General features: G+C 42.7%; 1 protein-coding gene across 1 annotated transcript in view; it reads right to left on the bottom strand.

Moving 5' to 3' along the window:
* The window catches only part of Kiaa1549l (KIAA1549-like ortholog), a 240,521-nt gene that overhangs the window by 98,209 nt on the left and 115,592 nt on the right, over window positions 1–26,720 (bottom strand). Inside the window, exons 2-4 of the mRNA XM_013019589.1 lie at window positions 7,591–7,932; window positions 4,442–5,026; window positions 2,063–2,178 (exon numbers count right to left, since the gene is read on the bottom strand). Coding sequence (XP_012875043.1) covers window positions 2,063–2,178; window positions 4,442–5,026; window positions 7,591–7,932 — 1,043 coding nt within the window. The remainder of the gene's footprint in view (window positions 1–2,062; window positions 2,179–4,441; window positions 5,027–7,590; window positions 7,933–26,720) is intronic.

Below are 26,720 nucleotides of genomic sequence, written 5' to 3'. Positions count from 1 at the left end.
GGGCTTTGGGGGGGGGCACTGACACAACCCAGAACATCTACTTTATCCAGTGAGAAAGTTCCTTCCTTTCCAACCCTTACAATCAACTCAAAGAGCAAGCCTTGGTTCTGGGACTATTTACTATTCACTTCTTCTTCTTCTTCTTCTTAAACAAACAAGCAAAGGGACATCAGGCTTTGTCTCTGAGCCTTGTGCAGTCAAAAATACCTAGCTTGGTATTCACAAGCTGTTTCATGTCCCTTACTCTCATTTTTACCACTAGCTTTTATTTTTGGCAAACGACCTTGATTTCTATTTATGGTGGTAATACCAAAGAATTGAAAAGTATAACATGTAAATAAATTTAATTTTTAAAATAAGTTAATTTAAAAAGGAGGAGGAGGAAGAGAGAGAAGAGGTGGTGGTGGTGGAGGAGGAGGAGGAGGAGAAAGAGAAGGAGGAGGAGGAGGAGGAATAATGCTGGTCTAGGCATGGTGGTGCATGCCTGTGATTCCAGCTACTCAGAAGGTAGAGGTAGGAGGAATACAGTCAGAGGCCAACCTAGGCAAACGCATGAGACCCTATCTGAAAAACAAACGAAAAACAAAAAGGATTAGAGCTGTGGTACAGGTACAACTGGTAGAGTGCCTGCCTAAGCTCAAGATTCTGAGTTCAATTCCCAATTCTAAGAGAGAGGAGAGAGGGGAGAGGGGAGAGGGGAAGGGGAGAAGGGAGCAGGGAGGAGAGAGGAGGAGTAAGAAGAGAAAAGGAGAGGGAAAGGGAGAGGGGGAGAGAGAGGGAGAGATAGGAAGAAAGAGAGAGAGAGAGATCTAATTGTTGCAGTGGTCAGTGATGAAATGCAGTGAAGGCCAGAAGATCAGTGCTGTGAAAGCAGGTGGAAAATGACTGGAATTTAGTTAAAAACTGTATCACATCACTAAAGAATATTTCCATAGTCATCTTTTTTTAATCTTTTTTTTTGTCAGTTGTGGGGCCTAAACTCTGGGCCTGGGCGCTGTCCCCCAGCTCTTCAGCTCCAGGCTAGTGCTCTACCACTTGAGCCACAGCACCACTTCCAGGTTTTTCTATTATGTGGTGCTGAGGAATCCAACCCAGGGCCTCATGCATGCAAGACAAGTGCTCTACCACTGAGCCACCTTCCCAGCCCTCCATATTCATCTTTTAATTGAAAATTTGTAAGCTTCTAGTAGAGAAACCAAAGAACCCTCTCATAAAATGCATTTCTTTTTCTCTTCTTTATTTTTTCCTTCCTCCAGTTGTTCTTTTTATTTCTTTTTTCTAGAGAGATTGACAATGACTAATCAGCCATGTGCCAAATCTCCTTCCCAGCCCTTGGTACAATGGGTGGGGGAGAGCCACCAAGCTGAATGTAGCTGTCAAACAGGACATCACAAGAAGCGGCCAGAACAATATTTTAAAGTGGTTAAAAAGGGAGTCTACTGGCTGCCAATCGTGTTTACTGCTTTCACACTTGGAATGAAACCAAAAGAGTGTGAAACAAAGCTTCTATCACTTGGCTATGCCATTGAAATCAGCCGGTGGTTGTTAAACAGTATTTGGCATGGAGGTGGGGGAGGGGAGACAGGGAGGATGGGGAAGGGGAGTTTAACTCCCTTTCTGCTGCCAGCAATCTCAGCAAAGTTGGCCTGAATTTACAAGTTGAAATCAATGTTAAATGTCCAGAAAGAAGTCACTGTTTATCATGGAATAAATGATAAGAAGGGAAAAAAGCAGAAAAAAAAAAGCAAAGGATCTCCTGTAGAGAATTACAATGTTAACTACTCTTCTTAAATGATGGATTAATAGCATTGCTTAAAACAGTATATTTCAGGCCTTAAAAATAATATCCAATGTAAGGCAATTAGTCTCAGTTTTCATTCTGAAAATGGGACCCTTTTCTCCAGCCACAATAGATAGGTTGTTGGTCAAAATGCTGAGTGACTCCACTTCTAGCAAGCGTGGATATGTACCTAAGAAGGAGGGAAACCATGTGTGTATGCTCTGGCCTGACAGGGAGACAGGGCTGTATGGGCCTGGTTACCAAGCAAGGCAAGGATCTTACATGAGCCAGTACATCATTCTGGCGGAAGGCCTTCCTCAAGGCCTGCGTGAGTCCTTTGGCCACGCTGAACTTCAAGGCATCGCTGCTCGGCATTCTTCTCTGCATTAGAAAGATAACTGTGGGGGGTGAAACAGAAGAATAGTCATTAGAGTGTGGTATGGACCAGACAGGGAGCAGAATTTCTGCCCCACCCTCATCTCTCTCAGCCACCAACTCAACAAATTCTGAGCAGTTGATAAACATAGGTGGAGATGAGGAGCTAGGCTGGGTTAGTGATTATTGTCCTGCTAAAGTCCAAATGAAAGAAAGCCTTAGTCATTTGTAGGGTCCTAATGGACACCAGCTGGTACGTGGATGGCACTTGATTTCTGACTTAACCTCTGACCTTGAGAGCTGAGCTCTGGGGGTTTCTGCCCTTTGGTGATTCTGCATGTCACCAATGTCCTCCCATGGCATCTGCGGGTGGCCTGCTTAGGTGCAGGCCCTGAACTAGGTGCTGTAGCCTCCAACAACCCTCAATTCAGAAGGAGCAAGTGAGTGAAGAATGGGCACATGTGATTGGATGTGACAGGTGATTGGAAGGGAAGCCCAGGATGCTGTCAGAGTTTCTAAAAAAGGGCATCTGGCCTTGAGTTGGGCCAGGGGCTAGAACTAGAGAAGTTTCCATAGGTACTAATGCTTTGGTGTGTCCTGGATAAAAGGAAGAGCGATTGCTGCCCCCCTTCCTCCATATTCCTTCTGGAGGGAAGGCCACGTGCAAAGGTGGCAAGAGAAATATGTCAGAGACGTATGAAGAGACAAGTGAAATATGTCAGTGTACATGTTCAGGGCCTGCAGGCAATGGGAAATGAAGAGTTTGAAGCAAAAGGATGCATTTGAGATGGTTCCCTTGACTACAGTCTAGAGAACAGACTGAAGAGAGATAAATGTGGCTGGAGTTGCAGAAATTTAAGTGGGTGATAATGGCGGGATAATGTCACTAGAGGTGAACCAGGATGAAGAGAAGTGTTGTGTCTGGCTTTATGTGGCAGGGGGGTGGAGGTGGGGCAAAAGGAAAGAGAGGAAGATATTTATGCCTGAAGGGGCCTGGGCTGCGTTCCCCTCTGAGAGGGAGGGGATGTGGCGAGGGGGAGGGGGAGCAGAAAAGCAGATGGTTTCATTTCTTGAGAAATAGAAAGAGATACTGTATTTTCTGCTAAGATTAGTTTCACCATTTCCCATTTTAGAATAGGATATGTCTCAGGATATACTTTCATTTAATTCTTTGTGGGGCCAGAAGGAAAGCGGGGCTACAAGCATTCAACATTGGCATACTCTTTTAAATAATTTGTCCAATGCTTTTTTGGTAGCAAACACTACCACGCTATTCAAAGTACCCTGTGCTAGGCCGTCTTTCCTGGGGAGGAAGACAGAGACAGCATCCTCACTCTGCTCATGGTTCCAGTATTCCCTGCTCATTTTTTAAGGCAAGTCTCCTTTTTTTTTTTAACATCACAAGAAAGCCTAGGCTCCCGCCTTGTATACAAGAGCCGTACTCTTGATTTCTGCTGGTGAAAAATATGCATGACATAAAACCCTGCTGAATATCATAGCACTTCCTGAGATTTTGTGCTCATTGAATCATATTTCATGAGGCATCACTGATAGGCTTTAGACAAACCATGATGTGCAGTTGTAATGAAACCCCCTGGAGGAACTGTCACTTCCCTAGGGCTAATCCTAGGACTAGAATCTTAGTCACCTTTTGCCTCTCTCCTCTCCCTTTCTATCCCCTGCCCTCTCCTTCTGTCTCCTCTGCTCTCTCCTCTACTCCTTGATGAAGATCAAGCTTTCTCAACCTTTGTGACATCTTAGGCTGGAGTACCATCATCATTATTACTATTACTATTATTATTATTGCCAGTACTTGGGCTTGAACTCAGGGCCTCATGCTCTTGCTTGACTTTTTTTTAGCTCAAGGCTGGTGTTCTACCACTTGAACCATGCCTTCACTTCTGCCTTTTTGCTGGTTAATTGGAGACTTTTCCACCTGGACTGGCTATAAACCAAAATCTTCAGGTCTCAGCCTTCTAAATAGCTAGGATTACAGGTGTCAGCCCATGACCACCTAGCTTGGCCTGGATGGCTTCTTCCTATTAAGGTGTCTCATGGATTGTAGGACATTTAGCAGAATCCTAGGTACCTAACCACTAAATTCCAACAGCCCCTTCCCCAGGGGGACAACTCAAACTGTCTCCACACATGGCCAAACATTCCCTCCACCCGAGGAAGGGGGAAATCACCTCAGGTTGAGAACTGCTATTCTAAGAGAAAAGAATTCTGTTGTGTCTCTGAGGCCAGACTTGATGCTTGTGAGTTAATTCAGACAGTGCCTCTCACCTGTCTTCACCAGGAGCCTCTGGGACATCTGACACTCCAGGTTGGATGCCATTTTTCCAGCTGTGACCGCAGCTGTTGACACAGCAGAAAGAGCAACATCGGTGTTTACTGCCTGCCACGGCGGCAGCCGGGTGGCCCTCACTGATGCCGTCATGGATGTCAAGGCTGCTGTGATTGTCAGTGGGCGTGGGGTCGATGCTCTGGGCGTCTCTGGCTTGGTGGGGTTTGGGACGCCTGTGTACATGGCTTGTGGTTTCCTGGGGAGGTGTGTGGTGGACAAGAGACCAGAGGCAGTTCCCGTGTTCCCTGGCATGGCTGTATGTGTGTTCATGGTATGTGCAGTTTTGGCAAACATGTAAGTTGGGGTGAATGGAAAAGCTGTATGAGCTGCAGCTGCTGCCATCTTTGGGCTAGGTGCTGCCTTGTTGGTGATGTTTTTAGCTAGAGCTGTAGTCAAACTGCTGCCATTGGTCCCCTTGGCAACCAGGGCTGCAGACAGTGCGGCTGGACTTGATCGCCTCGAAAACAAGGTGGTGGTGGCGGCAGCTGCTGTTGGTTCTAGGTTGGATGACACTGAGGAGCTCACTGCAAAGAGAGAAAAGGTAATGTTTGTCACAGCCCAGATGCCCACATCGCCCATCCTGAAGATGAATGCAGGCAACTTACAGGGGTAGGGTGAGAAATCTCTGCACTCTGGGTTTGTAGTGTTTAAGAACTCAGGTAAGAAAACAACCTCAGGCTCATTAAGACCATGGACATAACAAGACCACCATTTACAGGAAAACGGCAATGAAAACACAAATTCTGAAGGAAACGCCAGTGGGCAGAGGCTCGACAGCATGCCTATTTGGGGTTGCTAGCTCACTACTGAAAGGAGGATTGGGCCTTCAGAGCAAAGCTGGGTGTCGGTGTTGAGCTTGAAGATGCTTTGGCCACGAAAGCAGTCATACCTGTTTTCTGGGTCCCGTGAAACAAACTACCTGCATTCGTGGCTGCACCTGTCCATTTTGGGGGGCGCCGAGAAGTTCGCAGCACTTTGGAGGGGACCTTGGGAAAGGCACTGGTAGATTTAAGAGAAGAGTCAGCAACTGAGTGATCACCCAGGATACTCTGGAATGGCGTGGAAGTATTTCTCCCAGGTGATCCATAGAGCTCACTGGAAATTTCCGAACTTGTGTCCGTTCCATCGGAAAGCATTTCCTGCATGTGAGTAGCTGCAGAAGTCAAACTTGGCCAGGTCAGCCAAAGAGGACGGGCTAACTGGACAGGCAGCTGGAGATGGGGCTGCAAAGCAGAATGTTGATTTGTGGATGGATAATAGTCACTTTTCGCTGCTTGAAAGTCTCTAGAAGAGTTGCTACGGCTTGTAGGCCAGAGGTCCGAGTGACTTACAGCCCCGCTTACACCTGACTGTTGTACAGTCCGGTCACTACTTGGTCCAAGGAGTACATCCTGAACGTTAGATCTTTCTGAAGCCACGGACTGCCCAGCCATCTCATTGAAATTCTGAGGTTTTAATGCTTTGGCAGCTGAAGTTCGTTCGGGAAGAGTAGTTGCAGCTGAATGAGTTTCCCAACTTGTGGGCTTAATTGTATGACCATTGAAATCATAATTTGTTTGCTGGTGCAAGCCAGAGAGTGTTGATTCTGTGGAAAGGGCTCCAGTTTCTGCTGAAAGAGAACTCCGGGAAACATCTGTGGTTGCTGGCTTTCTCGTGTCTCCCATTGTTGAGAAATCATACATGTCCACAGAGAGGGGAAGCGCTGTCACCTGTTTGGAAGTTGAAGCTGGCAGCACTGACTGGCCCCCGGCAGCTGTGTTCATCTCCAGCTTGGTGACAGAAAAGCCAGGTGATGGGGTAACAGCCTGGGTGGCTTGGATGGTGGGCACGGAAGGAGGAGGAAGCGATCCTAAAGGATGGAAGATTGCTCTCGGTGTGGTGGTGGAGGGAGATGAATTACGATCAGTGCTGACATCAGAGGTGAGTCTATGTACCGTGTGAAGAGTTGGAAGGACCTGTAAGGGAACTGTCACGCTTGCCTTAGCGTTGGTACCCAGGAGAGCTGGCGCCCTGTCCCCTTGGTGCCAGGGGAATGTCCAAGTTGTAGAAAGATCTGGAACGTTACTGGAGATGGGGAAGTCTGTGGTTGCAGCAGGAATGGATGTTTGGGACACAAGGGCTGGAGAGGCATGATCCTCTCCAGGCTGGAGGACAGTAAGCAGGGTGGGAAGGTCATCCGTTCGGTTCCATGGCAACGAAGGAGCTGCCTCAGAAAGGATGGCTTGTCTTTGACTGGGCATGGTGAAAGACAGAGAAGGAGGCACCAAAGAAGAAGATGTGTGTTCTACTGCCAGGGAGGGCCCTCTGGGGTTCTCTGGAACTGCTGACAAATATGGAAGATTAGCAGAGTCATCTGGAGGAGTGGCAGGGGCTGGCTCTCTGCTGGTCACTGATTCTGCAGGCTGGAAAAGTGGAGGCTGAGCCCCATGGCTCACTGCTGCTGTGCTCTTAGAAGTCGGCACAGATCCCCCGTTGTGAGCTCTTTCAGGCCCCACAGAATGGGTTGGCTGGGTGGATGCAGAACTTGAAGCTATGCCCGACATGGACCTTGAGGGGGATCGACCCGGAAGCTGGTGAAGATCTCCAGGGATGGGAGAAGGGGGAAACAGATGGGCCAGTTTTACCATGGAGCTCAAAACCCCAAACGTGGTTGAGCCGGCTGAATGGGGGCTCTCTGTTGGGGACAGCTCAGAGTACCGCTTTGTCGAGGCTCTAGAAAAACCTAGCCGAGGGGTACCTATGAAATCCTGGGGAGTTTTGGGTGGAGTGTCATTTGTGTTCTCAGCAAATGGGTTTAGGGCATGAGTGTGGCTCTGACTCAAAGGGGAAGCAGCTGGTGTGGTTTGGAGAAACAAAGTCAGATCGGTGGGTTGCTCTACTGTCTTGGGAAAGGTGATGGAATGAGATGACCCAGGGGCAAACGCAGGGGATGAAGGTGGAGGGGAAAGAGAGAGACTGAGACTGCCTGACCTTGGGGGAGACTTTAAAAGGGAGGGAGTCCCTGCTGGTGACTGGGATGAGGAGACAGCACTCAGGGGAGCTGATGGGATGGTGGACAAGGAGGGACGCATGCTGGGGCGAGGCAAACCTGATGTGCCTGCCTCTTCTCTTCCTCCTCGAGGCCTTGGTTGGACCAGGGGTTCAGTGGAATCCTTGGAAGTGTCCAGGGAGGTGCTGTATCCACTTCCTTGGTAAAGCGAAGAGAGGTCCACGGGAGCCCGGGTCCTGCGATGTGCCTTGGGTGGAAGTGTCCAGGCTACCTTCAGCAAGCTCGTATTGTCAGAGGACTGGCCCAGCCCATTGGTGATTCTGCCTGCTGCCCAGGAAGACTTGACTTCGGAGAAAGGCCATGTTGGTGAAATTGGTAACAACTTCCCATGAGGGAGTGGCTCTGAGGTGGGGGTGAGGTGTATCTGTAGGTTGTCAGTCCCTGTGAAACAAAGTATCTTCAGTGAGACATGCTGATCAGAAGGTGTCCACCCCCATTCCCATGGGCAGGTCCTGGAGATGAGGGGTAGGTAAGACAGGCCCTGGGTCACAGAACACTTCTGCCCCTTATGGAAGACTCCAGAAACAATTCAAACAATGACTTCAATAATGACAAGGTGGCAAACACTGCAGCTAACCCCACAGGGCAGGGCTGGTACAAAGGAGACTCCAGTAGAGAGAGGTTTAGGAAAAGATGTGGAGGATTCTCATACATTCAAAAAAGAAGTGTTTTGTTTCATCAATATGGCTTAAATGGTAAAACTCACAACCTAGAAAACCAAAGATGAATGTGTTTCCCTGGTATGGCCAATGTCACCAAAATAAAGCTCAAATAAGAACCCAAGACGATGGCACTAGAGGACTGTGTGTTGGATCAGTCTCTTCCCCACCCTCAAGTCCCTAAGTCATCTCAAGCAAAGTATCTGAAGTCATCTAGTTTGGAAAGAAGGCTACAATGCACCAATGTCTCTTTCTTCATTTTGAAAGGATTCCTACTGGGCACCCGTGCCTTGTATTTATAATCCCAACTACAGGAGGCTGAGATCTGAGGGTCACAGTTCAAAGACAGCCTAGGCAGGAAAGTCCATGAGACTCTATTTCCAATAAGCTACCAAAAAAGCCAGAAGTGGTAGAGTGGTAGAGTGCTAGCCTTGAGCCAAAATCTCAGGGACAGTGCCCAGGCCCTGAGTTCAAGTCCCAGGACTAGCACATAAAAAAAAAAAAAGGACTCCTGATACTGTTGTCATACTATGTCAAGTGGCAAAGGAGATTTCTTTCTGTTTAGGCTAGTTCAGAATTAAAATGATTCCCAGCTAATCTAAGCCAGGAGCCACCTCTCACAAGGCCTGCCGAGACCAGAGCTATCCAGTATGCATGTGCAAAACACAGGAAGGGTAGGGAGGCAGGGAGGCGGGCCCAGAGCAGGAAGGGAATAATCCAGAAGCTGGGGATGTTGAACATCTGCCAATGACTCTCCTGCTCCCTGGTTCTTAAGGTTGATGGTACAGAGAAGGCTGAGCTTCCCCTAATTTTTAAACCAAAAATAAAAAGAAAGGAACTTCTAGAGTTTTCTACATTGTTAACTAAGAACATTACAGCTACCTGATAGAAATGAGCCAAGAGTGAAACTAGAAGCTCCAAGTTTGCATGTAACTTTGGCCACCTGAGTGGTGTGTGTATCTATCCTATCTCAATGAGCTGTTGCTGAAAGGAACAGGGAAGGAAGGAAGAGGGAAAAAAAGTTTAAAATGTTCCCAATAGTTGCTGGCTCATCAACTCGGATCCCCTTTAAGAATATGTACAGTAAGCAAGGCCCTCCTCTGTTGCTGTTTTAAGCCACTGTAGTTCGAGGATTGTTTGCTATTGAAGCAGAGCCTGGTTTATTCTAGCCTATTTAGACATTGGTACCAGAGTAGATGTGGAACTTCCATTGGTCTATTCCCATGTAACTCAACATTTAAATAATGCCTCAGAAAAGTCGTAATGCTGCCAAACCATGACTGCCCGGATGTATGCAGTAAAACATCAATCAATAGAGCCTGATTTTATATTAGCAAACATACTTGACCTCAGAGTATAGTGACTTCAAACACTGCTATGTACATAAAGGCAGGAAACTAGGAATTAGGAGATGACATCAAAATCCAAAGAACTAGTATGGAGAATTTCAGAGGAAAAAAAATCTTTCAATGACATGTTTACTGACTGATACTAGTACTGTAAAGGAAGACATGGATTAGGGTTAAACATTAAAAACCTGCTTCCAACATTGACAGCTCTTTAATGTAAGAAACGCAAGCTTCCAATGAATAGAAAGCCACATAGAGGCTTCCTCGTATGCGTCAGAGGAAAAAAAAAATCTTTCCTATCAGGGCCTAGAGTCCAGCTGCCTGAATGCCTCAACTGGGTAACTGTGATCTGGAAGAATTCACATAACTTCTCCGTGCCTCAGCTTCCCCCATCTGTAAAATGGAACCAGTTATGTTATCTACACCGTAATTAGATGACACATGGGAAGTCTTTAGGGCAGTTTTCACAGGCTCTTAGATGTCATATCTCAGAAATGGCTGCGGATCGTGCATGACAGAGCCCCACACCACACATCCACGTACCCTGATAGCTGGCACAATATTTTCCTATTCATCACCTTGCTTTATTCTTCTCCAGTACTTGTGAGATAGAGAGTAGATATCATCCCCATTTCATAAGTAAGGAGACCAGACCGGAGCTCAGAGAGATCAACATCTGATCAACACATGATCTCAATGAGTCACCCTGAGTAGTGGGAGATTCACTCACTTAGATTCCAGCTTTCTATGTCTTCCTCCATGATCCACGAGGTAGGCTGTGTCCTCCCGGGGTGACCCGAACAGACAGCAGCCTTGCAGCCGGTGCCTCTTTCTTCTGAGCTTGATGATGTGTTTCTCTACGGTGCTGCTTCGGCACACATTACCAAGCTCAGCTCTAAATCACGGAGACCTGCCAGACTTCAATTCCCAGAAGGTCAAAAGTGATGGATTCAAAGCCATCTCTCTGCTGAAGCGTCCAGCCCACACCCAACACCTACTTCTGTGCCAAACCCTGGCAAAGCAGCGGAAGTTTGAAAGTTTGGCGCCTGCAATCTTCCTGAAGAAGAAGATTCCCCTCGGGGCTTTTTAAAACAAAATGCACCAGTTAATAGAATCAGATTGCCATTCCTTGAAGCAATGCCAGGCAAGAGAAGGCTCTGTTTACTGCATCGACAGAAACATTTTAACTTTCAAAGCTCCTTTGCAGCTACTTTTTATAAAAAAGTTTATTGCTTTTAAATCCTTTGTGAGATAGGTTTAAAAATAAAACTAATCCCCTCCACCCCCATTAAAACTGTAATACTATTTCACTTTTATCTTTGTCAACCTGGATTTACATAATTACAGAAAAGTTTAGAAAAGATGGAAAAGTAGGAGGAAAAAAAGTCCCACTCCTTGCTCATATACATCAGACGACATGATTTATACTGTATGATATTTTACTTTCAGACTTTGTTTTTGGAAAGACTTTAGTTTTCCTCCTTTACAGACTTGGGAGCATACTTTCCTTTCAACTGCATAGTGATTTGCACATTTGACATTATAGGAAAGGCGTTTTCAGCCTATTGGCTGAGGCTGGCTGTATATCACTTTCATTAGGACATGAAATTACAAGTTGGTTAGCCATCCTCCAATAGTTATGCATCGAGTGCTTATTGATTCTCAGTATTATAAATAATGCCCTCCACGTCTTCTAATTTTATCATCACAATCCCTATATAATGTATAAACTAGCCACAATGACCTTCTCTTTTGGACTAGGGCAACACACACACACACACACACACACACACACACACACACACACACACGCAGATCACTTTTCTGGAAAAATATTATCTATGTCAAGAAAAGTAAATCAAGGATACTTGGCAGGCTTCTTTTTCCTTCTTCTACGTGCATCTTTCTGATGGGGTTAGTAATAAGCACATTCATTAAAATGTAATTAATGCAGGGTACCAGTGGCTCACACCTGTAATCCTACCTACTCAGGAGGCTTGATCTGGAGGACCATGATTCAAAGTCATCTTGGGAAGGAAAGTCTTCAAGACTCCATCTCCAAAATAACCAGCATAAAGCCAGCCCAGAGATGGTAGGTAGAACACTAGCCACGCAAATGTGAGACCTTGAGTTCAACTTCCCCCTCCCCTCACCAGTACTGCCCGCCCCCAAATTTTTAAAATGAAAAATGCAATTAACTACCAATAATGACTTTCAAACCTTAGTAAATCTTCTGAAGGTTTCTTATTAATTTTTATTATTTTATGGTAAATATCTCAAAGGAGAGTTGAATCCATTTAAATCCATTAGGAAGACTTTAGGGATACAGGAAATTCTACATCTAAAGAAAAACATTTCATAAGAACCTATAGAGTTGTTAACAAGGAAAGAAAAAGTCTTTTGTAGAGCTTGCATAGAGACCCCAAATCCACATGTCATGGTTCTCACAACTCTTCAGTTAGCTGCCTTATAGCACCCGCCTTTTCTGTGTACTCTTACAGCCAGTTATTTCCCTATTTGCTCAACCATTTTGATCATTTATTCCATAACTATTTATTGAGTGCTATCTCTGACACTCACTCCAGCACAAAGACAAGTAAGTTGTATTCCTCACTGTGAAAGTGCTCAGTTTGGAGCCAGAGTTATTTGAGTTTCCCATCCCACCTACCTCATTGCAACAATACAAAGGTAAGTTACCTCTCTACCTTTCTAAGACTTAGATAAAAGATTTACTCCTTTTTAAGATAGAGACCATATGTCTGACTAGGTTCTTTTGAGGTTTAAAGGCAGGAATCCACATAGTAGAATACTGAGAATACATCCTAGTATGTGGCCAACAGTCAGTACATGTTAGTTATCATTAGTTCCTATCATTCTAATCAAGCCACAAAATCTAATTCAGAGGTTTGAGAGTTGCTTCTTTTCCCTAACTTATATGAATAATAAATTCACATACTCCCATTTTCATGGTTTGCTTTTTCTAATCTTGACCATGCCCCATGTCTTACAATGAATTCTTTCTGCACTCAGTGGAGCAGGTCAATCCATCTAGAATTCTTAGCATTCAATTCCCTTTCACCCCAGAGAATCTCCATAGGAGATGACTGTGAAACTCTGATCTTTGCTCCATTTGTGTGCATGGTACCACTTTAGTGTGCCCAGTCCACCCTGATCACAAGAACACCTTGAAAGAATTCCAGATCAGGTCAGAGTCAAAAAATGATGCCCTTGAGCTAGGCATTGGGCAGAGGGAGCCGTGGGGGAGTCCCCAAAGCACTGATGGGTGGACTGAATCATTTTAGAACTAAGATACATGTTCTTCATCAGTCTATAGCTGGCAAATTCTCCCATTTGCTTCTTTTCCAGTGTTTTCTATCAGGCTTAGTTATGCACTAGTCATGTATTGAATGAGGGGAGGGCTGAGCACTCTAGAAAACTGAAAAGTGCTAAACATTTAAATGAGGAAGGCCAACATTGCTGGGCTGATTGCTTCAACTTCTTGGGGGCACTAAATTAAGTTAGGTAAGATGGTAATATCAACACTGATTATTTTCTCCTCTGATTGGAGACATACAAGAAATGTAGTCTCTGCATAAGAAAAAGCTGTGTGATGCTTCATGGATGTTGATGAACGCCTACAAGTATCTATTTTTGGGCCAGAGAAACAAGATATGTTACTAACATTAATAACAATTTTGGTTTTTTTCCGAGACAAGGTGTTGCTATGTAGTTTGGACTATTTTGGAACTCATGATTCTCCTCCTTCTACATTCCAAATGCTGGGATTACAGGCATGAGTCACCACATCCAGATTTAATTCTTAATTCAATATTCATTGATGACTGATTGGCATAAATTTTACTACAGAAGCCTCATTACATTTGTATGAATCACATATTTCAGGATATGTTCCTTTTAATTCTGATAGAAGGAAATTATAGCCACTTTATGAGAACTGAATAATGATTAAAATGATTACCTCTAAGATTAAAAGAAAGACAAGAAAAGGTTATTTTAAGTAATCTCCAAGCCCTTTAGAAGCATCTAAACTCAGAAAGGCAACCAGTTGGATGCAAGTAGCTCATGCCTGTAATCCTAGCTATTCAGATGGCTAATAGCTGAGGATCTTAGTTTAAAGCCAGCCTGAGCAGAAAAGTTCATGAGCCTCTTATCTCTAATTAACCAGCAAAAAACAGGAAATGGAGGTGTGGCTCAAGTGGTAGAACACGCAGGCAATGAACTCAAGCTCCAATACTGACAGAGAGAGAGAGAGAAAGGAAGAGAACCAATATGTTTGTAGCGAATGCTTTTTGTTTGTAGTTCATTTGTTACATATGATCATATATGTGGTCATACCAATTTAGTATTTATTTAAAACTTTTATAACAAACATTTCATTAAGGTTAAAATTTTCTCAATTAGTATTAACTAGCAAAATCTATCTACATTAAAGTTAAATGTATTTTATCAAAACAAGTTTCCTTTTTATCTCGCAATGCTTCAGCTTATGTAATACGAATGAAAGTCATTAGACATGACTAGAAGATAAAATTTAATCCATCTTGCCAATGGATTTCCCCTTCTCCTTTCAGGTTCCTTCAAGCCAATGTATGACTAGCAACTGAGTCTTACAATGTCTGGCTAGACCTAGGGATGGCCACGAAGAAGGAATTGGCTGTGCTGTTATATTGCTTGGCTTAACCAGGTTCCATTCTTCTCAAGGACAGACCTAGAACAGGCCACACAACATTTCCTAGAGTCTGGGAGGAGAAGTCACATGTGTCTGCCAGATGCTGCCCACAGGAAAGATAGGGGCCCACAGTCAGAGCATTCTATCTTCTTTTTTGTTGTTGTTGTTGGTTATGGGACCTGAACTCTGGGTCCAGGCTCTGTCCCTCAGCTCTTCAGCTCAAGGCTAGCACTCTACTACTTGAGTCACAGCACCACTTTTGGTTTTCTGGTGGTTAATTGGAGATAAAATCTCACAGACTTTCCTGCCCAGGCTGGTTATGAACCGCTATCCTCAGATCTCAGCGTCCTGAGAAGCTAGGATTACAGGCATGAGCCACCAGCGCCAGCTGCATTCTATCTTCTATGCCAATTTCTCCTTGCAACAATCAACCTGCTAAGAGCCTACCTCATGCCAGACGTGAATACGGAAGATTCCTACAACCCAGCATCTCTGTGTGCAAGTGGGAACATATTTAAGCCTCGCAACAATGCTGTCAAGAAGGTGTTACATATTATTCTCATTTTTCAGTTGCAATGCAGACACTAAAAAAACAAAAACCTTAAATTCCTACCCAAAGTCATACAGCTTGTGAGAAGCAGGACTATGATTTTAACCCAGGTAGAATGGCCCTAAAGTCCACATTCCTTACCACAACTTTGTCCTAACTTACTTACTATGGAGCTACACATACCAAGGAGCCTCTACCCTAGTGTTTAATATTTTCTAAGGAGCTTGAAAAGATTTCATCTTCTAAAGATGCTAATTTGAAAAAAAACACTTAGTTCACGATTTCTAAATTCCAAACTCAAATTCTTTTTGTGTGCAGGTACTGGTTCTTGAACTCAGGAACTTACATTCTCAGTTGGCTTTGTTGCTCAAGACTGGTGTTCTACTATTTGAGGCACACCTCCACTTCTGGCTTTTCAGTGGTTAATTGGAAATAAGAGTCTCACAGACTTCCATGCCCAGGCTAGCTTTGAACCATGATCCTCAGATCTCAGCCTCCTGAGTAGCTAGGATTACAGGCATGAGACTCTGGTATGTGGTCTTTGATACAATGTTTTCAGTCAACTAAGACAAAACAGGAAAAATAATTACAATGTGGGGAAAGGAGAGGCTAATGTAAATGTTTTCACCTAAGGCCTTTTTAGGTGTAATGAATAATCTCTATTCTTTGTGTCAAAATTTCCTTTCCTTTTTAACTAATAGCATCACATGCACTTGTTGTTTTGCTTATGCCCATATTTGACAAAATTGAAAATTAATAAATCTAAATTGGGTTTCTCTCTATACTGGTCCAGACCCTCTCTGAAATGTCTGAAAATCAAGATATCATACAAATAGAAAATAGCTGATATCAAAAGACAACTATTCCCTGACTTCTTTATTGTCTTTATTTTAACGCAGTAAAACACAGATGTGGAGAGTAGCATGATGGTTGCTGGCAGCAGGGAGGGGACAGAGAAGTTGGGAGGTGTCAGTCAAACATGCAGTGTCCAGTTGGGTACCAGTGGCTCATGCCTGTAACCCTAGCTACTCAAGAGGCTGAGATAGGAGGACCACAGTTCAAAGCCAGACCAGACAGAAAAGTCTGCAAGATGCTGATCTCCAATTAACTAGCAAAAAGCCAGAAGTAGAGCTATGCTTCAAGTGGTAGAGCAATAGCCTTGAGCAAAAAAGCTAAGGGACTGTCCCCAGGTCCTGAGTTCAAACCCCAGTACCAGCACAAAAGTTTCAGTGACACAAAACACATAATCTGGACGTGTGCTGTAAAACAGAGTAAACAACATTATACAATGTACTTAAACATCCAATGAGAATAGAGTTGGGGTGAAGTACTCTTACCACAAAAAGGGGGAAAAAGAGTGAGAAAGAACTTTTTGGATGATGGGTGAATTTAAGGTTAGGACATTAAACTTGCCCATGATGATGGTTTGATGGTTAATGGCTGAGTATTTATTTCCAGACAGATCAAAATGTAAATATCTTCAGTGTTTTGTAGGTCAATCATACTTCAACAAAGTGGCTTTAAAAAATGACAACCCAAAATTTCCCTAGACCACTAAGTATCATGGAGGAAGGTATTTCACATGACTTGGAAAGGGCAGAGTTGGTCAGGAGGAAAGATGAGGAGGACCTGGCATCAGAATAGCAGCCTACCTAGGACATTCTGGCTTCAAGGATGTAAAGGGCTACAGTGGATGAACAAGGACATTTTAAAGAGATGTGACATAACTCTCTCCTCCTCTGATGGCCCCTAAAGAAGGAAAAGTGCTCCTGAGGTCAAGATTTTATGTAGCATGTGATTTTCGGTACCTCTTGATCTATTATCTTTATACATGCATAGTTTCTTCAAGCTAAATCCATAAACTACTTCCCTGAAGATATAAATAAGCTACAATTCTATCTTCTATCACAAAGTAATTGTTAAATTGTTAACTATTATTTTCACAGTAAATAATTGTCAGAACTATTTACCAGTGAAACAGTGGCATGTTTTATTGACTTCTTACAAATAAAAGAGAAATTGAATGCTTTTTGTAATATACTGGTTGGGTGACTAATTACATGGAATTGAGCCTCAAATCCTGGCACTTTTAAAAAGCTAAATTTAATAACAAACATATGTTGCTGCAACATATAGAAATGAACATTTCTATCAGAGAAACTTCTTTAAAGTCTACTTTCTCTTTTTAAAAAAACCTGAATTTAAGTATTGAATAATTATTTAACCCTAAATTTTTATTATTGAGTCTGTTGACAATATTGTTTGCATGGTCCTGATATACAAGTCTTTATTTCGAATTCTGAGACTTTAGTTACTTTACAGGCTAACTTTAATTATAGTTCTCATTTTGTGAAACATCTACCCCTTTTAAGAATAGATTACCCAAGAAAATACGCTATACATGTGAAAAAGAAGTATTTAAAGCAATGCCAGAAGGGAAAGGAAATTTAATAACAAAAAGTAAAGATTATTTTACCACTTTAATTGCAACTTTAGAGCATTTTAATGGCATTAAACAATGAATCTGGATTTATAATATCAAAGTAAGTAGAAAGTAAAAGGGTAACTTAATTCTGTGAATCTAAAAGTCAGAGCATGTCATAAATCCTGGGCTTACAGCCACTATGAGCAAGACAAAGCCAGAGCCAATTTTGGTTGGAAAGCAATGAACAGAACTGAATTAACAAAAGGTAGCCTCCAGTATGTAGTTAACTCTTCAGGGACTATTCTCTACCTCCCATGAACTCACAGATAAAGTTAATGTGTTGTAGCCAGGTGCCAGTGGCTCATGCCTGTAATTCTAGCTACTCAGGAGGCTGAGACCTGAGGAAAGAAAGCCCTAAGACAGTTATACCTAATTAGCCAACAAAAAGAAGTGGAGCTGTGGCTCAAGTGGTAATCAGCCTTGAGTGAAAAAGCTAAGGGACAGCACCCACTAGGCTTGAGTTCAAGCCTTGTGCACACATGCATGTACACACATGCGCACCTGTGCATAAACGCAATTTAAAGAAATGAACTCAACCTGTGGTATAGGATCACACCTGTGAGAGCTAGTGAGCACATGGATCAGGGCATTAGACTGTGGCCACCATTTCACCATTTGCCTTTGAAATCACTGAGCCTTGGGACCCTCACTGAGAACACAGGGTGAAACAGCATCCTCAATAAGAGCCTGTTAACTATAGAATGACTGAACCCAAAGAAGTCTTGTTTTATGGGATTGAATCTGAGACCTCATGCATGCTAAGCAAACACTTTTCCACTTAACTATACTTCCCACCATCAAGAAGTCATTTTTAAAGCTGTTTTAAAAAATCAATTTAGACTTAAGATTACTCTTGCCTAATATGTTCACCATTTTTTTAGTTGCTATGACAAACACCTGAAGAAAACAACCTGAGTGAGGAAAGATTTGTTCTGGCTCCAGAGATTTCAGTGTATCCTGATTAGGAAGGTGTGGTAGAGCAGCTCACATTCTGGCTGCCAGAAAGGAGACAGAATCCTACTCTAGTGGGCTTTCTCCCTCTTCCCCTTCTATCCCTTCATCTTTAGCCTGTGGGACTGTACCACTTTCATAAGTGATCTTTCCCCCGTAGTTAATCCTCTCTCGAAACACTTGACTGACACACCCAGCAGGGTCTACTTTACTAATCCTAGGTGATTTTCAATCTAGTCAAGTTGACAATCAAGAGTAACCATCATACCCAACAAAATTTTTTTCTGTTGATGTGTCTTTGAAGTTTCTTTTGCTGTACAGGTTCTCTCCATCCATCCCTATTTCCTATGTATATATGATGAAGAGTTCCAGTCTCTTAACCTGTAAAGTTTCCACAGCCTAGACCAGGCTGGTGCCTGATACTCTATTTTCTGCAAATGGACAGTTGGTTCCAGAAATCGGAGCATGTAAACCCTCATTTTTATTAACTTATAATGATCATTTAAAATGGGAAGTAAATAGCAACAACAAGCATTTATATTTAGATGTTATGAGCTATCAGCCCCCTCTTTCTCATTGCCCTGTGGTATTACTCCTTCCTAAGAGAAAATAAGCTTGGTAACAGCCATATTTTCTACCAACACCAAGGACTCCTTTTACCAGAAAGCTACCTCTGACCCTTCCTTGTCCTATCTGCCAATGGCTCCCCTGCCAACAGGGCTGTTACATAAGTTGGCCCTGCCACATGGAGTCTGCCATCGGTCACATTCCAGGAGGTAGCCCTTCAGCAGAAACCAGAGAAATGTGCTGCCTTAGAAGTATGAACTCATCTCCTCTGGGGAACTTAACTCTGAAGGCAACCTCACAAGCAGTAACTAGCAGGAGAGGCAGAAAGTGAGAGATGTTCCCTAGCATCGTTGTCGAGGAAACAATTCTGCCACCAGCCATTTCAGCTGCAGTGTCTGCAAAAGCGAGCACCGCATAGGCAGAGCAGATGTTCCAAAGCTGTGTCATTTGTAAATAGAGATGGGAAATGTGAATTGAAGATACGACCTCATTCAATATCATCTCTGAGTGTAACAGCAATTAGGCACATTGAGCATAATTTGAGCTGAGAATGTAAGGATCTTTCTCCGGTCTAAATATAACTACAGAAAATAGATTTTCAAGAAAGTAAAGTAATTCTCCGTGGCCTGCCACCATGCATACAGTTGTAAAGCGAGCTGGTCTACTTCTGGGGATGATTCCATATCTTGCTTGGGAAGGGATGGTAAGGGGAAACAAAGGAGGAGGCAACAATGCTTGATAAGAAATGTACTCATTATCTTGCCCATGTAATTGTAACCCCTCTGTATGGTATTTTCACAATAAAAAATCAAAATAAAAAAAAACGAAACAATGGTCAGTTCTTCAACCACAGGAGATATTAAAGGGTAGGTTAGAAGGAGGTTAGGAAATACATGGGGTTTCAAAAACAATAATTATTTTTAGGAGGGTTGTTCAGAAATTATTGGAAAGAAAAAGGCAGGGGCAACTCTTTATTTTCCTTTGTAATTTCAGGCAATAAAAATAATGGCTCTGTGCCTCTCATCTTCCTTCTACCTTCATAAGAGGACAAATGGTTGGTAGACATGTGGGCTTCTATTTTTTTGCTCTGAGATAGCTAATTTGTCGCTAATGTGAGGAGCCAAGTGGTGGCTTTTTAGGCTTCTGTGAAGGATTCTCATCAAAGTTCCAAGGGTGTGGGATCAATTAGCAATGTCTGCCAGGGGTGAATGAGAGTGAACAACATATCTAGACAAGGTCATCCTGAAGGTTTCCTTTAGCATCTAGTCCAGAGCTAGTCACTTTTAGAAGAAGACACAGGGCCAAGAGGAGTTGAATGATTGGTCCAAAACCTTGTACTAGACCTGGAGGCCAGGCTTGGCTTCTGTATGACAAGTGTTCTGTCTACTACTGCAACAGATACGTCATGTCATACCACATAAGAAATTGAGGAAACAAATGATGTGAAGAGCAGCAAAGAAAGAGGTTAAAAAATGATTGAGGGCTAAAGGAAGAGCATACAACTGATATAAGTCAGGCTCAGAGAGACAAAGGATTCATGTTTTCCCTTACATGTGGACATCATCAGATTTAGCTTACAACCTTTCAAGTAACAGTATTACAAGTGTATACAAATATACTAGCTGAAATAATACTACATCAGGGGAGTCTTCAAATTGTATAATTCCTTAGAAAAGTTAACTCACAGCACAACAAAATAAACACCAGGAAACAAGCACTTAAAAGGAGAGTGGGGTTAAAGGGAGGGGGGTAGACAAATGATGAGAGAAAGTGCAGGAGAACAAAGCCATAAAAACTAAATGCTGGGGGCTGTGAAGGTGGCTCAGTGGTAGAGCGCTTGCCTTGCATGCATGAGGCCCTGGGTTTGATTCCTCAGCACCACATAAGCAGAAAAAAAAAAAAAGCTGGAAGTGGCGCTGTGGCTCAAGTGGTATAGCACTAGCCTTGAACTGAAGAGCTGAGGGACAGTGCCCTGGCCCAGAGTTCAGGCCCCACGACCGCCAAAACACTAAATGCTGGCTCACGCCTGTAATCCTAGCTATTCAGGAGGCTGAGATCTGAGGATCAAAGCCAGTTCAAAGCCAGCCTGGGCAGGAAAGTCAGTGAGACTCTTATCTCTAATTAACCACTCAGAAAACCAGAAGTGGTGCTATAGCTCAAGTGGTAGAGTGTTAGCCTTGAGCTGAAGTGCTGAGGGACAGTGCCTAGGCCCAGAGTTCACTCCCCATGACCCACAACAACAACAACAACAAACTCTCAATGCATCTTACGAAATTAAGAAACGAGAAAAGAGGTGGGGTTGGGAGGGAAGGAGAGAGTGTCGAAGGGAGGGGAACAATTGATCAAGACATTTTGTATGCATAAACTGCTTTGTTGAATGGCAACTCCTTTGTACAACTATTTAAAGATAAGAAAAATATGTTTAAAAAAATAAAGAATGGTTGGCAGGATTTTTTTTTAAAGAAGCTTAAGGACATCAGTAACCTGATACATGTGATATGAAATTGGAGAGTTTAAGAAGTGCACTGATTCAGGTAAATAAATCTTTAAGACAAAATAAGAAATAGGGGCCTATTAATGTTTCATGTTCTCAGAAAATCCAAATTAACTTGCAAACCTTTTAAATAAAATATGGCCTTTTTACGAACCAAGTAGACATTGTGAAGATATATCAACTTAAATAAGACATCATCCACTTAAAATCTATCCTAATAATTAGCTTCATAAATAAGCACAAAACAAGCTTATGCTATTGTCGTACATTTCATGCACAACAATCCTAGAATCCAGGCGCAAAATCCTTAAAATGTGGCATCCATTTGCTTTTCACAAGTTACTAAAAATCCCAGATGGTAAAACCTTTAAATTGACTGCAAGAAAAAAAATCAGTGTCTGTCTCCTGAGCATGATTCTGGGGCTGCAAAATTGACTGGTCGGTGTATGAAGAGTTCATAAAACTGCAATTAAATAAAGGCACCAGGAAGTGCACAGGCAAAACCTACCGGAAGACTGCTCTATACCTCCTTGTATGGAAGCAAAATGATATGAGGTCAGGAGAAATGAGCTTTCTCAAGAGACAACCATCTTTTAGAAGGGGTTGGATTTTCAATGAAGTCTTCCAAAGCTGGTACAGAAAATGAGAACATTAGGTGTCAGCCAGGCTACTACCAGTCACCACTGAACCACTGGAAGAAGAAAGTAGCTTGCAAACAATCAATCTGGGGCTTCCACCACAAACTCTGGGACATGAACTCTCTAAATGAAATTTACCATTGGTTAAGATTTTTTTTCAATTATTTTATATAAACCGCTATTCTAGTTTTTAAAAATTATTATTATCTTTATGTAGCTGTACAAAGGAGTTGCTATTTCACAGAACAGTTTATGACTAAAATGTATCTTGATAGTATTGTTGTTCATTGTTCCTCTACGTTACTACCAAACCAGGTTTAATGTTCAGTCTCCGAAGAGATAGCTTCAGGTATTCCCAGGTTGTCTGGGGTTGTGTTTGTGTGTGTGTGTGTGTGGTTTGGTTTGGTTTGGTTTGACTTAGCAGTATTGGGGTTTGAACTCGGGGTCTTGTACTTGCTAGGCAGGCTCTCTGCCATTTGAGACACACCTCCTGCCCTGTATTGACTACTTTAGAGATAGGATCTCACTTTATGCCCAGCAGGCCTAGGCCACAATCCTCACATGTATGCTCCCGTGGATAGCTGTGATGACAGGTGCACACCAGGGCTGGCCTTGAACTGCACGATCCTCCAGATCTCTGCCTCCCAAGCAGCCAGGATTACAAGCTTGAGCCACTGTACCCAGCCCCCAGATTGTGAACCAGTGGAACAGCGCAGGGGAGTTGTATAGCTCATATTGCAATGATATTTAACCTTTGCAAGGGAGGTGCCCTTGGAACTGGTGTAGAGAGGCCTCAATACCATCTTCCTTTGTTGTGTGTTTCCTTGGACACAAGCTTCTACAGATGGCTTAGGCTAATATAGGAACAACATGACCTGGGAATGGTCAGTGTCATCTTAATTTTAATTTTTGGACCAATAAATGGTCATCCTTTTGCTTGCTGGAATCCAGTGGTGTCTACTGAAGATACCATTTGGAGTTTCTGTTGACCACTTAGTCAACATTTCCTCAACAAATGTTCCCATCTTGTAAATTACTACCACTTCTCATTGCTTGCTGACTGGTTCAAGAGTAACCATCTGCCTCACAGGAAGCCAATTCTGTTCTCATAACAAGCAAGAGTATGGTTGGGCCACACAGAGTTCAGTGTGACACACTAAGCTACATGCTGTCTTTAGATTGGCTTTTGGCCAACAGACCCAGAGAAAGTCTTCAGATTAGCATAAAAGAGAAGACCCTAGAAAAATGGAACTGAGATAATTTACGGGTGGGGGCAGACTAAATGAAAAGGGAAAGAGAGAGGCAGAAACAAACAGAACAGAAACAGAGATGGCTAACTGTATTTGCTTGTTTTTGTTACTATAGTAATGTATCCGAGACAGGCTAAACTTCAAAAAGAAAAGAGGTTTATGTAGCTCACTGTTCTTGGGGATTAAAGGCATGGTACTGGCACTTGTTTGTTTATGGTACAAACCCATGGAAGGAATGCAAGCAAAAGGGAAAATCACACTGCCAGACAATAAGCCAGAGAAGGACTACGGGAGATATTCAAGGCTCAAGCTCACTCTCATAGTATAACTTATATAATAACCCCTATTCAGAAGTTTTGTGAGAGCTCCCTGAATCTCTCTGAAGGGCAACCTCCTCAGCTAGAGACCTATTTCCTACTATCCCTCATCTCTTAAAGGTCCATATCAGAAACAAATATACACGTTTCCTTCCAAAAATAAAAAATACTGTCAAAACTTGTTCATTTTAGCCAAGTATTTCTGCTAGCATATTCTCCACTCCAATCTTTGGTGCTAATTCATCTTTCTCCAACACTCAATGTTCCAGTTATATTTTCAGTCTTCTCACCCTAAACTCCTTTTTGCTGAGATCATCAAAGAGAAAAGTAACAATGAGTAACTTCCTGAGTACTTGCTATAAATTAGACACTGTTAACTAGTATATGTCTGAGACAAGCAGAGAAGGTCAGATAAGTTGATGTTAGGTGAAATGAACCCCAAGGTATGTATTTAAATGTTTTTTCTTTCATGCGATTGTTTCTAACATATTTATAAGACTTTGTTGCTTTGTATGTCCCTTCCCCACGATATAACCCCTGCTTTCACTGTATTTGATGTCAGTATAATTTGTAGAGGGGAAGGGGAAAAACAAAAAAATAAATAGGGATACAGGTGGACCCATTGCAACAATGAGATGTACAAGATGTTATGTCGAAAACGAACTTTACAACTTTGGTGGGGGGAGATGGGGAGGGGAGAGGGGAAGGGATGAGAAGGGGAAACAAAGGAGGAGGCAACAATGCTTGATAAGAAATGTACTCATTATCTTGCCCATGTAATTGTAACCCCTCTGTACAGTATTTTCACAACAAAATTTTTTTAAGTTAGACATTGTTCTAGAGCCTTTATAAGTTATCTCATGAGACAACTCTATGCTACAAAGCACTATGATCATCTCCATTTTTCTTTCAAAAAAAAGGTCAACATCTCTTTTAACATTGCCATTCCAAGGACCATACCTCCAAGAAGTGAACTTTTAGGGAGATACACTCAACCATATCTGAGCCCACAGCCCTTACCCTAGATCTAATGGTGCTCCTCTCACTAACCCCTGAAGCACTTTCTCTTCTGGGGTTCCAGGCTGCACTCCTGCAGCCCTGCGTTAAAATCCCCACCTCTGACTGAGCCAGTAATGAGCATTACTAGCTCCATCTCTGACTGAGCCGGTAATGAGCATTACTAGCTCCATCTCTGACTGAGCCGGTAATGAGCATTACTAGCAACTAGATGCTCCAAAGAGAATGCCAGCACCCAAAGCTGACATAGAGGTGCCTCCCCTCCAGTGAGGAGGCGTGTCGCTTCTCCATGGTAAGACTCCACTAGCTTCCCAGGATGTTTCTTTTTAGTTGAAATATATTGTTTTTTATTTTCATCTTATCCCCCCTCTTCGATACTATAATGGTGAACAGTTCAGCATGGTTTCCTCAACACATCAATAACATTAAAAACAATCTACCTGCTTTCTCTGAAGATCTTCATGCAGTTTTATTTAAAAATCTGGACTGAAAGTTCTGCCTACTGATGGGAAGGATCTGGGGAAGCACTGCTGAGGTGCTTGGCCCTCACTCCCATCTTGGGGCCAGAACATCGTATGTCTAAGGCAGCCTTGCAGGGGAGGAGCCTGGAGCCAATGTAACATCACGAAGGTTCTCAGGTTTCTCAGCCTTGAGCAGTTTTGTCTCTTGAATCTGTCTGGGTATGAAGATTAGTCTGAGAGACTAATCCAACACCAGTTAAAGTCTCAGTTCTACACTTACTGTGTGGACAAGTCACTTACTTCTCTGTTCATCATCCATCCTACCCTTTTCACGGAGCTGATAGGAGAACCAGGGGATTTAGCCCATCAAAAAGGTTTAGAATGCTGCCTAGCACATAGTAGCTATTTTTAATTGGCTATTGCCTTGATTGATCAGTATTGCCACCGTCAAAGCACCAAATGGTATGGTATGAGAAAATATCAGCCCAATTCAAAAGTTCAGCTGTGTTTACAAAAATAACAAACACATTGCAGCATAAATACTATATCCTTTAGGTTGACATATTCCCAGTCACTCTGAGGATTATATCAGAAGACTTCATACTTATTATTTTGTCTGTTTTTAAAACCATAAATCTGACTGGTTCTGTTGACTCATGCTTGTAATCCTAGCTACTCAGGAGGCTGACCTCTGAGAATCACAGTAACAAGCTAGCCTGGGAAGAAAAATCGGTGATGCTCTTATCTCCAATTAACCACTAAAAAAAAAATAGCCAGAAGTGGAGCTGTGATTCAAATGTAGCGTGACATCCTTGAGGTAAAAAAATCTAAGCAAGAGTACAAGGCCTTGAGTTCAAGACCAGAACCAGCATACTAAACACACGTGTGTGCACGTGCGTGAGCATACACACACAACACACCAACACACATTCACACAAACCCTATAAATGTGATTATCTTTTAATGAAAAGTTCTTACACAAAATGTAATCCATAAAATCGACAATCTGGCTAGTAATGCTGGGTAATGCTGAATTTAGAATGTTTTGAGAAAGTCTTATGCCTATACTATCAGAAGTACTCAGGAGAAATGGGAAAGCCCTTATAATAAAAGAACTTGAGGCAAATTTCTTCCTTAAAGAAGCGTTAGATCAATGATTGTCTTATAATAATAAGTAGTGTCTAATAATGTCTAATAATAAGTAATGTCTACTCCCAATGTGCCAGGTAGGCCGAGCCTTTCAGAGACATCACCTTGTCTGAGCTTCACAAGAAGGCTGCAAGATAAGTACCCTACCATTCCACTTTACAGATGGAAAGCTGAATCTCAGAGACACAGGGTTACTAACCAAATGTCTGAGGGTAATATCTGGCATTTGAACTTGTATAGTCAAATGCCAGAGCCCTATGCAAAGAGATTCTAGCCATGAACTTTACAGAACACCCTGTATCACAGTCTCTAACTAGATCTTAGAACACAGAGTCCATCCATCCTGGGCGCTAAGGTTTAGCATAGCTCAGATTCACCTGGGTAGCCACGAAATTTCAGAGTTTAATGGAACCACACATACACAGGTGCTGTGTGTAACACTGCATGGCTGGTTCTCTGAATAACAGGAGATGCTCCAGTGCTCTCCCTCAGTGTCTTCTAGTTGGAAAATTAGTTCTTTTTCTGAAAAGAAATTACTTTTACTGAGCACCAATTCCTTACAGATATTTGATGTATGTTATCTCATGAATCC

This window comes from Dipodomys ordii, unplaced genomic scaffold (assembly GCF_000151885.1).
Source record: "Dipodomys ordii isolate 6190 unplaced genomic scaffold, Dord_2.0 Scaffold46, whole genome shotgun sequence".
NCBI lineage: Eukaryota > Metazoa > Chordata > Mammalia > Rodentia > Heteromyidae > Dipodomys > Dipodomys ordii.
Note: the sequence above shows the minus strand (reverse complement) of the source record. Positions and strands in the feature narration are given on the sequence as shown.